General features: G+C 43.8%; 1 protein-coding gene across 1 annotated transcript; it reads right to left on the minus strand.

Moving 5' to 3' along the window:
- Nucleotides 1-1018: 1018 nt before the first annotated feature.
- LOC139424703 (SERTA domain-containing protein 2-like) lies at nt 1019-10331 on the minus strand. The gene is made up of 2 exons (XM_071176787.1): nt 10008-10331; nt 1019-3451 (listed from the first exon to the last, which is right to left on the minus strand). The coding sequence occupies exon 2, from the start codon at nt 3445-3447 to the stop codon at nt 2377-2379; it is 1071 nt and encodes a 356-aa protein (XP_071032888.1). The 5' UTR covers nt 3448-3451; nt 10008-10331; the 3' UTR covers nt 1019-2376.
- Nucleotides 10332-17138: the final 6807 nt, after the last annotated feature.

Here is a 17138-nt window from a genome sequence, read left to right on the forward strand (position 1 = left end):
AGACTTGGGGCCAGGACTCTAGACAGCCAGACTACTGAAAATCCAATGCTTGGTATGTCTAGGTGTCCAAGGACTGCCCAAAAGAGTCAACCTGTGTATAGGTATGTACCTTGAGGCAGGCAGCTTAGTTTCTGAACTTTGACCGGCAATGCTGACCACCTGGAGTGATGGCAAGTATATTAAAGAAATCAAAAAGGTCCGTCAAAGGGATTCGGGTCCCACATCAGTTCAATCCGGTTTGATGTGCAGGAGCAGACCAAACGACCAGGTCCAACCCTCTCACCTCAAATGGGGTTTTGAAAAGGACAGGAGTCAAGAGCCTTTGCTCAATTCCTGTGTCTTCGCTCTCCACCTTTTTCAAAAATAATGAGGTAGCGAGGAGAGGGAAGGTCGACAAAAGGTGCTTGTTTGAAATGAGATGGTCCTTCACTCACGTGTCATGTTGATGAAACAATAGCATGATTTTCTACTCCGACAATCAACAGCTGATTCAAAGGGGTTGGGGCAGATAAAGCTTCTTTTGTGGGATACACTGAAATCACGTCGAACCACATCGGTTTCCGGGTCACAGAGAACAGACTTTTGACCAAATGAGAAAACCCTAAGGAAATGCAATTGAGATTCTCCCATGGAAACCAAAAGTCTTAAACCAAAGAGTGCACACTAGCCAGGCCCTTTGTCAACTCCAAAACAGGAAATTACCTCAGAGTACCTTTGATTGTCAGGTTATATTATGGAGGGAAACCAGACTGTGGTATACCAGCACAGGCCACAAGTAGTCATGGGCACATTTTAGAGCAAAGGTATTCAACTTTTATCTTAGAGGTCCGGAGCCTGCTGGTTCTGTTCTACCTGATAATTAATTACACACACCTGGTATCCCAAATCTAAGTCAGTCCCTAATTAGAGGGGGACAGTGGGGGAAAAAAAGCAGTGGAACTAGATATGGAGGTCCAGAGGTGAGTTTGAAAGTTATAGAGTGAGTATTAGTTCAAATGGGACACATGAACAGGCTGAGAATTGTTGACATTTCATTTATTGTATAAAATAAATCTACAAAAGTATAACTGCATTAAAGTCGTATGCACATTTATACATAAAAATAATCAGATTTTTCAGACCAATTAATACATATTGCATAGAACAAGGCACAGATTGAAGGTCAGTGTTAAAATACGGCCATTCTTGAAAACAGGTCAACTTAAAAACAAAATCGGCGAGATGACTGGAAATGACCACATTTGCTTCCATTTAAAAAAAAAAATAAGAATAATAAACAATAATGCAAAGAACAATAAGCAGCATAACATTTTTTTTGCCACTGACTGACGAGAAATGCTTTGTTTTAAAAGGCTTTGGATTACTACAGTAAATCACTGACAAAGTTGTTGGCTAACTGCTTCCCGACTGATCGATTGCCAAACACCAGAGACATAGCCCACCACACTGACTACCGGCATTTACTTCCCTGAAAAACAAAACCAGGGTCAAATATATTACACAGCATTTCTTCACACATTACTAGCAGAATTTGACTGCATGTTCTGTACAACCCAAATGTTAGTGTCGTGTTTTGAATAAATATGTGGTACACCAGAAATTAATAATAAATAAACTTCATAATCACTTAGTACAGATTATTTTCAACATTTCTGGATGTCTGCAATTGTGTTTGAACTGTGAACTAAAGACTTTGCAAGGTTACCCTTGTATATTTCACTTGATATCCTTTTGAGTCAGATCAGTTAAGCAAATTCAAAAACATGCCATAAAGGAAACCTCCATCTACAAATAGAGAGTTGAAAGGTCATACACAGCAGTATGATAAATTCAACTAACAAATAATGAATAATACATTAAAATATAGAAGAAAAAAAATAAACTTGAATGAGGCCTATGAAAAAGGTCAACGTTGATAAGCTGTCCACATACAAAATATTGTTAAAGTACCCTCAATTTGGACGCATCGGTGTATACCCATGGTGCTGTGTGCAAAAGATATATAATCTTTGCATTTGGAGAAGAGAAGAAAATTGTAGTACAGACAAAGGCACTCAAACTGCAATCAAATAAATGCATTCCATACAGTATATTCAACATTTTGTTTCCATTTTGGAAAGGCGAGCACAACGCATGCACAGTGTAGTTAAAACGTCTCTGGTGAAGTCTCTTACAATTTCCGGACATAGGAAAAAAAACTATAATAATTGTAACATTGCGCCGCCTACGGCACTTTTTATCGAGTTTGTCGTGTTCCTTAGGGCACACTGTAGCAAAACGGAAAATGTAAATGAGCATTTCTTATTGGACAAGCAACTTGCCGTTTCATTCAGTTTTCTTCCTTTTTGTGCCTATTGAACACGATCCCGATGTCAGTCAAGACCCCACCAGGACTTCCATAATGTGGTCGAGCTCAGCCAGGTCCATTTTGAAGGGCTGGTTTTGAGTCAGAGGGGGAGAGCCCGCCCCTCCCCCGCTGTAACTGGACAGAGTCTTGACCAGGTCGTCCGCAGTGACCATGGGGGTCGTTTTGGACACCCCCAAGTTCGGCGGTATTGAAGAGGCACCGCAGGGGAGGTTAAAGTCATACATGGAGGTGTCGATGTCCGTGAATAGAATGTCATCCAGGGCAAAGTCAGTGAGGAAGCCCCCGGAGGAGGGCGATATGTCTGCGTGGGCGCTGGGAGGGTCTGTTTTTGCAGCCTGACTTTCGTCCAGCAAGAGCGACTCCTTGTCCTTCGGGCTGTATGTCCTCCCTTCCTCTTTCATGTCTATCCCTGCTGGTAGAGAGAGTGGGGGCTGGGGTGAAGGTGGAGGAGACAAAGGTAGGGAGGAGGTAGTAGAGGTTGTCACTGCGATGGGGCACAGCTCCTCGATCTCCTCCAAAGCTGAGGAGAAGCTGTCCTTGGCAGGAGGCGGGGGGGGCTCTGACGGTCTCGGCGAGACAGGGTGGTGACCCAGGGGGTGGGGTGAGGACGGCGGCAAGGCGAAGAACAGTGGCGGGTCATCGTCCAGGAGCGAGGCCGGGGTCAAACCGACGACAGTGACGTCCAGCGACGACAGTGGCGAGAGGGGCGGGGAGAGGACGCCGCCGAACGCAGATGTCGGAGCTTCGTGGTAGCCCTCGTCCTCGGTGATGTTCGGCGCCGGCGGCGGGACGGCAAAGAAGTGTGCGCGCAGCCCCGCACCGCCTTCCTCTTTGAACTCGTGGTGGATGCGGCGGATGACGTTGTTGATGAGCACGCGGCGCTGCAGGGCTGGCTCAGTGGCGGGCGTCCGCGGCGGCCCATACAGCTTCATCAAGGAGATGTTTAGCACCGTCTGGCGCTGCAGCGTGTAGTTAACCCTCGAGTGGCTGCCCGCTGCTCCGGCCGCTGATGTGAGGAGCGCCTTGCCCTCCTCCAGGCCGTCCTCATCCAGTTTGCGCTTCACACCGTTACCCAACATATATCTGTGGGAGAGACCAGAAACAAGGTGTCAGGAGAAAAATGTATATGGTTGCTTTTACGTCATATGTGAAAGAGTGAGTAGTAGTCAGTGAGGCACAGCTATTATGAAAGAATGACTGCTGGGAGACATACCACATCAAAACGAAGTGAGATAGATGTCAGTTACACTTGTACGTGATATGAGTGTTTAAAATGAACAAACATCTGCGAGAGGAAAATCCCTCGTTCATCGTTTTATCAGCAATATAACAAGTGGAAAACACCCACTTCTCACTCAAACTACAACACAAGCTTCCTGGAAGCAGAGGGGCTTCCTTGCAAACAGTGACAAGAAATTAAATGAGCAAGCAGCGAACACACGCTCAGCGTCAGTGTATAGGGGGGGGGGGGTTGTGTCAGCTGACCAACTAGCATGTGAGGCCGCGTCAGCTGACTAGGTGGGTGGCAGCAAGCTCTGACAAAGTGGAATAGTCACAAATGGCACCCCATTCCTTTTATAGTGCACTACTTTTGACCAGCTCTATGGGCCCTAGTCAAAAGTACTACACTAAATAGGGAATAGGGTGCCATTTGGGACATAAGCAAGTTCCCAACTGAACCACCTGACTCAATCAGAATACGGTGCTAACAGACGTGTCAGCACAGGAAACTGACTTCCTGCCCGGACACAGCATAGAAATTGGGCAGAAATGGACCTGCTGTTTTATCGATTTACGCTTAAAATGGTCACATTTGGGCTTTAAAAAAATATGTATATAATATTATTTTTTTTAAAGCCCAAATGTGACCATTTTAAGCGTAAATCGATAAAACTTTTTACATGTTGCGTTTTTATATTTTTGTTCAGTATGCATGTAAGAGAGATATATCTCTTACATACATAATCAGTATATACAGTTGAAGAAGCGTCTCTCTCAAATGTTGTCATCCCTGTTAGTGACCATTTCTCCTTTGCCAAGATGATCAGTACGTCCAACTGGCTTCACAACCACGTGTAACCACGCCAGCCCAGGACCTCCACATCCGGCTTAGTCACCTGATTGATTGTCATTTTTTAAAATACATTTACAGACACACAGCGCAACATAACCGGACCCCCTGTCCTACCTATTGCAAACTAGGTAGGAAAGGAGTAAAATGCATAGATAATTATCATTGAGGTGTAGTTTCTGTCCTCATATCAATTCCAACTCATTCACTCACCTCCCGTATTTATCATCAGCTTGCCTTTCTGAGATGAGAAACAGATAGAGGTCAGAAAACAAAGAGGGAAAGATAGTATCATACACACTAGGCCAGGGGTTCCCAAATGTTTTGGGGCCATGACCCCATTTTGATATCTGAACTTTTTCAGGACCCCAACCATGGGAATTGTTTGTTGTTGTAATTCCTATCCAATGTTTACTTTTTTATTTGGGGCTATGGCAGTCAATTGATAATTTGTCTGACATAATGAATCTTCTCACCTCTGCTGTCACAGCCAACCTGGACCGACAGTAGATTTGAATCCAGACGAGAGCACCGATGGCGCTTTCAAGACAACTGGGAACTCTTAGAAATATGGAGGCAAAATCATGACGTCAGTGATCTTCAGGTCGGACAGTCGGAGCTATAGAAAGAGGCCCCGAGTTCCCGAGCTGGTGTATTCTGAGACGGATGACCATTCAAATACATTTCCCCCACATTTTTTGGGTTCCCCCCCCCCCCCTTGCTCTCCAATAATAATAATAGTTCTCTCTGGATCCACTGATCTGTAGAATGTTTTTGTATTTCCCCTGCATGCTTGTGTTCAGTTTCCCAAATATGTCTGTTACAAAAGGCAAGGAGACACTCTTTCCATTACACAGAAAGTCAACCAAGTCAATTTTCTTTTACAGCCATTGTGAATGACAACAGCTCCTCTCTCAAAGCGAAAAAAAATATTTCCAACACTCCCCCCCCCCCTCCCCCCAATAGCCCCAAGCCTCAATCTGAAATAGAACGTTGTCATGCTCTGATCTCTTATCTCCACAGTTTTGTGAACAGGCGTGTGCGCAGTGAATGTGGTTTGATGTACTTTACAAATCAGCTCTTTTACCGCCAGTTGCTCTCGATGTATCACAATGCATCCATATGGCAGAGGGCACTAGAGTGCAGAGTCCTGCCCGCCATAGATGGCGCCCCCATCTGTGCAAAAGCCCATCATTCAATACCATGGAACCTGTTTTACGTCAATATAGCCACGCAGCACACTTAACACGCCCTGTGACGTTTCATGCTCGTGAATCATGAGACAGAACAATATGTCCTTATGAATGACATCTCACCACATGTATAGCGAACAAAAAAGTAAATGCATAATCATCTCAGCCCTCACACACGGTTTTCACCATATCAATTGCGGCCGGTCTGCAGTAGTGTGCGGTTTCATAGCGTAGTGGGCAACGACTAAGTGCAATGACTAAGTGCGGCGCTCTCTGGTTTAATTTTATCTTCCATTTAGATTTTTAAAAGGTAAACTACATTACAATGATTGAGATAAAGACATCATATATATATATATATTTTTTTTAGAATGATGATTTCTTTTCAGGATTTGGGAAATTCTCCCACGGACCCATTTTCGTATCAGGGACCCCTAGATTGGGAACTGCCGCACTAGAATGCCTCCCAAACTGTCACCTAAGATGGAGCACAGAGCACACCTCTCCTGCAGTGCATTGTCTCACTGGTACGTGTAACTCTACCCCGCTACATAAACTACTGCACACAGCCTGCGAGAGACTCGCCCCTTTCAGTCCGTTGTGTAACGTGTGCTACCTTTATGAAAGCCAGAGGAAAAGAGATTCCCTATCCCATTTCCAAACCGTGTTCTTGTAGAGAACATTGCTGTGTGAGAGAGTGAGTGACAGTGAGAAAGAGAGAGGGTTTGAGTGTGTCAGCTTTGCTTAGAGCCACACACGCCAACTTGGACTCTGAACACTGAGCACACCAACCCCCCCCCCTCTCCCCGGGGCCCACACACGGAGGGAAGTGCATGCGTGTGGCTGGGGATAGCTCCACACTCGCCTGTTACCATGACGAATACAGTCAGCTGGGAATCCAGGGAGAGAGGGGGAGGAGGTATGGATGAGGTAGGGAGGAGGGACAAGCAAAGGAGGAAAGAAAGAACCAAAATGTTTCTTCACTCAGGCTGCCATCACCATTGCCGCTAGTGCTGCTGCTTAGATATGGAAGTGGAGGTAAGAGAGCAACTTGGAGTGCATCCAAAATGGCCCCTTATTCACTAATGCACTACTTTGATGTAACTAGGCTACATTTTGTAGTAGTTCCCTCACTGCAAATACTATGCCTCCCCCACTCTGTAAAATGATTCATCAGCCCCGTATTCCACCCCTGCTCCGTTCACTTATTCCTTTCACACGTGGGGCCCTTTGACGCTGCCATCTGCTGACACTGTCTGAAGTCAGTTGAGAGATGCAGAGAGAGAGCGAGAGACAGAGAATAGAGAAGACTGACAGGGGATTTCGGCTGACCGGGAAAAACAGGGGTGACAGAAAGACAGAGGAAAGGAAGGTGAAAGGGAGAGTTGAGAAAGAAGAAAAAAAAAGAGCAGCAATATAGAAATAGGAACACACCTTCCGTTGACAAAAACAACACAGAAGTGTCTGATTACAACAGCATTCCAGGCACACAGAAGGCTTTCTTTCACGCCATACTCGCAGCAGGCTTACAGCGATGGCACTCAGATTACACTCAGTTTGGGACGAGGCAATGTCCACCCCTCGAGCACATGACCACTTCAAACTCATGTCCCAACATGAACTTCTTGGTTCTCCCAAGAGCTCTGTGTTCCGATATACCAGGGTCATATTCATTAGTGCACACCGTAGCACAACGTGCTTTAACTGGAGAAAAAAATATATACTAAAACAGGAGTTCCTTATTGGACAAGTTCAAGCAGTCCCTCCCTGTTTGCTTCCTAGTGAATACGGCCCAGAATCCATCCACATGTTATTGATAATTATTTAGTAATGTTATTTCAGTGTGTACTTCCATGAAGTGCCAAGGATTTGTAGAGCCCCATCTGGGACAAGGTCAAAATGTCATTGGATTATATATTTTTTTAGGGTGGTAGCAGGCAGCTGCATGCCTTACATACTCAGCAGGCATCGTCATCTTGAGGAGGGTCTCGGTTGCACACCGATTTCTAATACAAACTCTGCTGTGCACACTTAGGCTGGAAGAGCAATTCCAGATCCTGCACCTTTCTCAATGGCACACAGTGCAGCCTGCACCGGAGATTGCAACCCTCATTCATCAACAAGCCTAATCATTCTATTTCCCACACTACTTCTTTAAAGTTCTGTCAGACTTCCAAGTCCTTCAAGATTGCAGTAAAAGTTAAACATTCATATTTGGAATGCAAGCATTTTCGGCCTCAATTTTGCTCAGAAGGTTCCTGGAAGATAATAATTTTATGCCAGGTTGAAAGACAAGGTTCACTGTTGGGCTCTGGTCATGCGAGAAACCACACTCAGAAGCCAGGCTGGCCTGGCATTAGGATTGTTTGCCTAGGTTTCTCCAGCAGGCAAGTGGATGCTTGTAGCACTGATTTACTGGGCTTGTTTGGAAGAGACTCCAATTGCGTCTGAAACGGCACCCTATATAGTGCACTACTTTAGACTAGGGCCTTGGTCAAAATAATCTGACTATACAGGGGATAGGGTGCCATTTTGGAAGGACCTAAGCTTGTTTGGAAGAGACGCAGAGTTACGGAGAGTTATTTTGATTGATCACCAAGAGAGAGATTTCAGAGCCAATTTGCTGAAATATTTAGGTGAACTTCAGCCCTCCTGCTCGCATAGTAGAAGAAAAAGGAAAAAGAGGAACGAATAGTGTTTACTGGAAACCAGAGCAGACAGAGTCAAGGAAGCAAAGGTGGACTTTAGTCACAGAGATGGAATGCTGAGTCTAGTAGTAGTGTGGACTGTGTGCCTACTGCAAATCTGTGCAGATTCCTTGTGGTTGATCATTGCATGTTGGTAACCCTTTGGGTGATTTCTTACTATTCTTTTTCATATTTTAATTAATACCTCACTCCAATTATTTTGTGTTTTTATGGGCAATTCATGCACATGTTAAAATCTTTATCATTATTAAATCAAATTAAGGAAATGTTGCATTAGGCCTCAGAGTTGAACTACGGCACAATCATTTCCAAATCATGCAACCGAACTCTACAAAAAGAGAAAACATCCATATTTCCCTGTGCAAATATGAATGTCACTCAGCCCTGCAGTTGAAATGCAAATAACACTTTGCACTGTTAGGTTCCTACAAGGCAGCAGCCAGAACTAGCCCTTTTTTACCACCCACATCTCTGAACCATCGCTAAACTATTTGGACATCTTTACAGCAGTAGTTAAAAGCTTCACAAAACGGTAAAACAAAACCAGAGGGCTGTATCAGATTAATTCAGAGGCCCCATTCCCCCAGTGAAGTCTGTAAGTATGGCGTACTCATTAACTTTTAGCCTAAACAGTTTGAAAAGGCATGTATGCCTTCTATTTTCTAAACTACTAGTTTAGCTTCCAGGACCTATGGCTCATCATATTCCTATAAAAAGGTGACAATGAGTCACTCAAACAACGACAATGTGATGACCAAATCTATATCCGATGAGTCACAACAAAGCTATGGGCAAGTCTCAAATGTAGAAAATATGCAACATTACATAACGCTCCTGTACTTACAAAGTAGCAATTGTACTGGGACCCACATGAACGGCAACGTTTTCAGTGAACAAAGCTATATTGGTGTGAAGTTCCTCCTCCCACTCCCTCAACGACTTACATGCCACCAAAAAGTGGTTCTGAAGCCAAGGCCCTATGATCACTGTTGGTATGACATGGCTCTAGCATTTGAAACGAAACTAAGTCACGCGTGGGTGTCACTTGCTCTTTCAAAATGTCAGAAAAACATTATTCAGACATTCCCACTACTGGAGCACTAAGACTGCGGGAAATGGTATGGATGACTAGCCTACTAACAACGATTGTATTTTTGATGCATCTTATACATTGAATGGTTTGGGTTCTCTTGATCAATTCACTGTATGAGCTGTCACTGACGTATTACTGTAGCTGTCACAACAGCTGCCCTTGACCTCCAAAGGCATACGCCACAGATAGCCTATGGCTGTGATGGGGGCGCCATAGCCTACTCACCGCCACCTGCCACAAAGTACTCAGTCGGCTCTTCACTGAACTGGAGACTTAAAAACAATATTACGTTCTGGTTTCAAATATTAGGGCCTCCTTCCACATGCAACGTAACAGACAAGTAGCTAAATGTAACAACAAAAAAAGCCACTCAGACAGAGGTGCTTTCTCCCTCTCGACTCAAGACACAGCAACAAAATGCGACAAAATGCTTATTTTTTTTTTTAAGAGAATGGCAAGCAGGTCAATAACGGCTAATAATTCATTTATACGTAAATTAACGCGTAATTATTCCATGTTGAAGCGTGTTTAAATAATTCTAACATTGGTGAAAGCAACGCAGTCATAAACTTACCACATGTAGTTCCAGCAAGGGTTTCAAATCCTGCATCGGGGTCAAATTGACGCCAAGAACATAGGCTCTACAACGAGGAACACCAGACATCGAACTCTTCGCCGTCTATACTTTCATTTCCCCGCCGCGGTTCTCCAAAATAGCCGTGGAGCTCTACACAATGGCAAGCTGTCGAGGAGACCGTTCACTGAACAGCAGGACAGGCACTGTCGGAGCTATTTTTTTAAATCTGCAGATAGACCTACAACTACACTAGCTAGGAATGACGTAAAGTGAAATTACGCTCTGAATTGACAGTGTTGACTGGTACGGTGGCACACGCCTCGCCCCCATGTAGCTTGGGTAGCCACTAGTGGGTGCTATGGATCTCAACTATCGTCTGGGCTTAATGTGCCCAACCGGTAACACACTAGTGTCCCCCGGCGAACGGATTGTATTTAAAACATTCGCAAAGGCTTCGATTTCCTCTGTAACTCGATTTAATGTCAAGGATACAAAAACGGGGAAAATATGCGTACTTTCTTTTTTGGAAACACCATTTCCCACCACCATGCTAAAAGTGACTAAATGTTAGTCTCAGATATAGCGTATCACGCTCAGCCAATCAGGTTGAAGCAGTCTGTTTTTTCCACCCCTAACATAGCAGCGTAAAAGAAACAAGGATAGTCGTGCTAAAAGTCGTAATAAAAGTCGTGCTTACTGAACATAGTTTTAAATGACGTATTGGATTTGTTGGCATGAACTCGTTTACAGAACATTATGTGTGAAAAGTGAAATTATAAAGTTACAATTTGATTGAGTAGAATGTATTTTTATACCCAGATGCAATATGCAATTAACGTAATTCTAGTTTTGTTTACAGGTTCATTACATTATATGTTCATAAACGTGTGCAATCTGAAAAGTGTAATTAATAATGAAAAAGATAAAACAAATCGGATCCGAATGCTCTTACTAATCACCCTATTTCTCTCTCTCTATGCCCGAGGACACCCTGGCCTGATGATCCCTCCTGGCTTTGCCTGTCTCAAGCCCACCGGGTCGTGCAGCTGACTACCTGGCGTGCCCTGGACTGATCCCTGACTACAATGACACTTACCACCACACCTACATACCTAACTTGCTAACTTAATTGCATCATCGGTGGTAAAACATATGTATTCTACTCTAAACCTCGTTTTAACTTTATAATTTCACTTCACAAATGTTTAACATTTTGCATTAAAACTGTGAACAATGTTCTGTAAAATAGTTCATGCAAAGAAATCCAATACATGTCATTTAAAACTGGATGTTCAGTGGGTACAACTTTTATTTCGAAACTATCAGACCAGGGCTGCAGTCCAAATATATGTTGAACCCTTCAGCCATCGCGCTAGCCACTTTCCCATGGGGAATCCACGTCGAAACCGGATGCAGGTCCAATTCACTAACGACGTTGCCCACTCGGCCATCGATTTAGCTCGACGTAGAAAGTGAAGAACTTTGATCACTTGTGGGGTTGATATGAACCACAATTCAACGCAAACACGATTGAATTTTCGGCAAGTCAGACAAAATTATTAAATTAGCTTGCTAAAAATATATATATAGATGGCACTGATTTTAGCGTTGGCAAATTGGCTTATTCTTGTAGTGAGGACCCATTAAAACTTAGCTAGCTCCATAAATATATTTTGGGGAATTCTGAAATTTATTGGAATAAATTACAAAACTATAAAACTAGTTAGCTAAAATTAGCTTGCTAGGTACATTAGTTACATTAGGTTAGGTGTGAGAAAACAGACTGCTGCAACCTGATTAGCTGAATGCGATATACAGTGTTGCCATAACTCCTCAGTAAGGAAAGTAGCTATTGGCTGTCCTAAAAGTCACTAAATTACGTCATCACATAATTTGCATAATTGGCCATGTGAATGTAATTGTGATGTACGCTGTAGGAGAGAGGAATAACGTCGTGGGAGAGACAAAAAGTGAGTGAAAACACCCTTAATATGTTTAGAACTACAAATTAACTTTCTTCTGTCGATTCTTGTTTTTTTAAATGTCACAATTCCAACCCTCCTCCTTTATCCAGGCTTGGGACCAGCAAAAGTGACCCAAAAGAGACAATGGCGGAGTTACTTAGTTTTTTGTTTGTTTTTTTGTTTATTTTTCTTAATTTGGTTTTTAACCTTATGGTCCACTTAGGAGCCTACAACAAGTCACAGTAAAACATGAACATACATTTTTTTGTATACAGTCTACATTAACAATCTAAAGAGACAATAGAAAAAACTGTCAATGGCAATGTGAGAAAATTATGGTAACTAGTCTGGCCCTAATTCAGGTTAATTTTTTTATGTAAGCCGGGGTGGGATCAGCCAGCAGCGGCTTCCAGCATGCGCGGTTCATTTCCAGTCTGGTCGCGGAGGGGTGAACATCGCCTCCTCTGACTGCAGCTGGGATGGGACCCACGGCAGCACCCGCTGCTCATTGAGAAGAGTAAGAACGATAGTGCTTTCCAATAACACCAGAAACAGTTGCTAGTCGCTTTTTTGAAAATGTGTCGCTAGAGGGGTCTCAATAAATCAAATCAAATGTATTTATATAGCCTTTCTTACATCAGCTGATATATCAAAGTGCTGTACAGAAACCCAGCCTAAAACCCCAAACAGCAAGCAATGCAGGTGTAGAAGCACGGTGGCTAGGAAAAATCCCTAGAAAGGCCAAAACCTAGGAAGAAACCTAGAGCGGAACCAGGCTATGAGGGGCGGCCAGTCCTCTTCTGGCTGTGCCGGGTGACTATAATACAACATGGCCAAGATGTTCAAATGTTAATAAATGACCAGTATGAGGATTCTGTGTTATGCACTATAGCCCGTTACCATATATGTGATTGAATATGATCTGCTGTTGGCTTGTGTGTATGTGTTATGCAACATAGTTGACTTGAAACATTGTTAACAGTTTCAGGGCCATGGGCCTTTCTCATGATGGAGAAATACAGAATAACATGAAGACAGGAACTGTGCAATGAGTTGGGGGGGCACATTCAGAATGTAGTGTTGCGAGAACAAACAGTATTTTGTTAGATAACAGGAGCCAGGTGCGAGGTAACGGTATCGAGCATGAGTGCATAGATATTCTTCACAGCAGCAGTTACATCTATCAACTGGAGCGCCCGGGGGCCGGGACCAGCTCTGCGCCAACGATAGGCTGGGTGAGTCTAAACCACACCCAGTCTCTACTCTGACAGGCCGGCTCGGAAGCAGGAACTATTTCTGTCAGAGTATATTTATAATATCTTTGTCAAGAACAAGTCAGTTCTCTGTTTTGCCCTGCGAGGTAGGACAGAGAGCCCGTATATACGAAAAATTGCATTTACCACTTAATGCTTAGCTAATAAACAATACATACCATACAATCGGTGACTCATTGTCATATTTATCCTGATACCAGATTCGAATTGACGCAACCCTGACACCAGCATGGTCAAATAATAATAATCACAGTTGTCGAGGGTGCAACAAGTCAGCACCTCAGGAGTAAATGTCAGTTGGCTTTTCATAGCCGATACTCTCCATTATCTCTACCGCTCCTGCTGTCTCTATAGAGAGTTGAAAACAGCAGGTCTGGGACAGGTAGCACGTCCGGTGAATAGGTCAGGGTTCCATAGCCGCAGGCAGAACAGTTTAAACTGGAGCAGCAGCACGGCCAGGTGGACTGGGGACAGTAAGGAGTCATCATACCAGGTAGTCCTGAGGCATGGTCCTAGGGCTCAGATCCTCCGAGAGAAAGAGAGAATTAGAGAGAACATACTTAAATTCACACAGGACACCGGATAAGACAGGAGAAACACTCCAGATATAACAGACTGACCCTAGCCCCCCGACACAAACTACTGCAGCATAAATGCTGGAGGCTGAGAAAGGAGGGGTCAGGAGACACTGTGGCCCCATCCGATGATACCCCAGGACAGGGCCAAACAGGCAGGATATAACCCCACCCACTTTGCCAAAGCACAGCCCCCACACCACTAGAGGGATATCTTCAACCACCAACTTACCATCCTGAGACAAGGCCGAGTATAGCCCACAAAGATCTCCGCCACGGCACAACCCAAGGGGGGGCGCCAACCCAGACAGGAAGACCACGAATACTCTATAAATATAGCGACAAAGTCTCTAAGTTGGCAACACTGGCATTTAGCCACTCTTGCATGGTTGTGGAAAATTGTGTTTCATGAAGAAAATATGCACATTTTCAAAAATGTTCCGCCTTCTAGCCATTAAATCAAGTTAAGGAGGAAATCGAAATCGAAGCCTTTGCAGCCAGAATGGTTTTTAGTACGAATTGGTCGCCAGGGGACACGAGTGTATCACCGGCTTGGCACATTAAGCCCAGTCTATAACGGAGATCCATAGCGCCAACTAGCATCTGCCCAGGCTACCCCAGGCTAGACATACATAATAGCCTAAAATAAAACAAACATCTAATGTTGGATTTTGCTGCGCTAGTGTAAATATCCTAAGCTAGCGTATATAACAAAACCCATTATAAGTGTAGGCTGCTTTCAGGCAGAATAATAATGATAACATGTAATTGAGAGAAATAGTCATAGCTTATTCTTGGGAGTATTTGTCAAGTTACTTGTCAAGTAGTTTTTCTGTAAGTGAGCAACCACAACTATGTAAGGCATCCAAGCTATTCAGCGTTAGACATCTTGGTATTAGCCAGTGCAATATTGTAATGCATTATTTTTGTTTGCTGGGGAAATTAAATGTGTTGACAATGATCACTCGTACAACGTAGCTCTAACGTACATCACAAGGTGTATTTTTTATTTTTTTTTATTTTTTATTTCACCTTTATTTAACCAGGTAGGCTAGTTGAGAACAAGTTCTCATTTGCAACTGCGACCTGGCCAAGATAAGGCATAGCAGTGTGAACAGACAACACAGAGTTACACATGGAGTAAACAATTAACAAGTCAATAACACAGTAGAAAAAAGGGGAGTCTATATATACATTGTGTGCAAAAGGCATGAGAAGGTAGGCAAATAATTACAATTATGCAGATTAACACTAGTGATAAATGATCAGATGGTTATGTAAAGGTAGAGATATTGGTGTGCAAAAGAGCAGAAAAATAAATAAATAAAAACAGTATGGGGATGAGGTAGGTGAAAATGGGTGGGCTATTTACCAATAGACTATGTACAGCTGCAGCGATCGGTTAGCTGCTCAGATAGCAGATGTTTGAAGTTGGTGAGGGAGATAAAAGTCTCCAACTTCAGCGATTTAGTATTACTTTTACGTCAAAGTGTAATTTGTTCCATTATAATGCTTAGAAATCAAACAAACCTTTTCTGAAACTCTCAATTGGTTTTAGCCAAATGCCATCTGTCACTCTGGCAACAGCTTCTTCAATGATAACTGGAGACAAATTTCAACTCGTCAAACAGGTTAGAACTATGCTGCAGCAGAGAGCTTCAAAGACAAACGCATGGCCACATGTCCAAAACACTTAGATAATAGAGCATAAGCAAACTGCAGAAATAATAATTTTTATCAAGGGATTTATCAAATGCTCATATGCCCAAAATGGACGTGGGTCGTTATGCGGCTATGCGCACACCTGTGTATCTGTTTGTGTGCAGATGCTCATTTAGGAAAGAATGATGTGAGCGCCATACTACTCCATTCTCTGGCATCTGTTCAATAATGTGGTGGTTATCCCCGAGTTAGGCAGAGCATGACATAATTGCAACCAGATGGCAAGAATAAAAACCGGAGGACTCTCCAACACAAGCAGCTGATTCCCTTCAAATTATTGCAGGAGCTGAAGATATGTCATTCCCCATCTGTGACCAGTGGAACCCGTAATGAACTTTGGACTGGTTCAAAGTTACGTTTAACACCTCAGTGTAAATCAGCACAAAAGCCAAGGTTTAAAGTTAAGGCCAGAAACAGTACATGAGTACTAACTAAGGGAAGTCAAATGAATGTAGTACAATTTTAAATAAAGAAAATGACAATGGCCATTAGGGCCCTGAAAGCGATGGCAATGCCACAGCTGGTAAACAGTCGTGACAGAAGGGCAGCAGTAGTCCGGGCTAGGGGTATTTCTGTCCCTACTAGGGGCAAGAGAGGGGGGCCTGGGTTGCCAGTTGTGAGCGGAACGAGCGCTGCTCTCCTATTTTGGGCCTGGCACCAGTTGAGACAGGGCTGCACGGCTCCTGCGGTCATCATGGTTTCTCTCCCCTCTCACATTTCACCCGACTGTCCACCCACAGACAGATGGACCTGAGACTGTACAGAGAACTGCCTTATGACTTCAACCCCAATCAGAGCCCATGCAGTAAATTAACATATCGTTACACATCACTTGTAATTACACGTGGAAACGAAATGAAGCTGAATGAAAGACGCAGCCCTGAGGGATGCCTACCTTTTGACACGCCAATAGAGTAGCAGTGGTCTAATCACAACAACCATGATGGTACTGGAGCAGAGTGGAAAGGCATGGCGAGAGACAGACCTCTACTCTGAGAATTATGTTTCTTGTAAGCAACTGGAAGCAATTTTAGGACAGGTTAGAGAACGGAAGAGGGTTGAAGTTACCCATATTTCATGGAACTGCCAAAGAAATACACCAAAGGTGGTGTCAATTAAGGCTCCTATTTTCTGCATACATCCTCCAGATTTAGTTTTGCGTCAACGTTTGGCAGATCCTGGGGTCAGTTCTTTTGGGCCTCTTACTTACAACAGACTCTCTGGAGCCAGTTCCACCACATAGAAAAACGCACGACTGGCACCCGGGCACTATTTTCAAACAGACCCCCCCCCTCCATAACGAACTGCCAAGGTTGACAATTAGCTCCCGAAACCCCATCCCACCCATCTCTTCCTCCTCCTGCTCTGAGAGAGAACACTGAGGGAGGGCCGTCAGGCTGGGATCAGGAAATGAACGGCTGCAGTTTAAGGTTGGCTCCTCCGCCGCGGGCATCCATCCATCACTATATTTTTCTTTGTTTTTTTTGTCTTGCCTAGCAAGGAACTACTAGGAGCTACTTCAGAGTGATATAGTATCGCCATTTGCTTTTTTGAGAGTAGCTAAAAGAGAGAGAGGGGGGGGGGGTGTAGGTC

The sequence above is a fragment of the Oncorhynchus clarkii genome, chromosome 13, assembly GCF_045791955.1.
Source record: "Oncorhynchus clarkii lewisi isolate Uvic-CL-2024 chromosome 13, UVic_Ocla_1.0, whole genome shotgun sequence".
Lineage (NCBI taxonomy): Eukaryota > Metazoa > Chordata > Actinopteri > Salmoniformes > Salmonidae > Oncorhynchus > Oncorhynchus clarkii.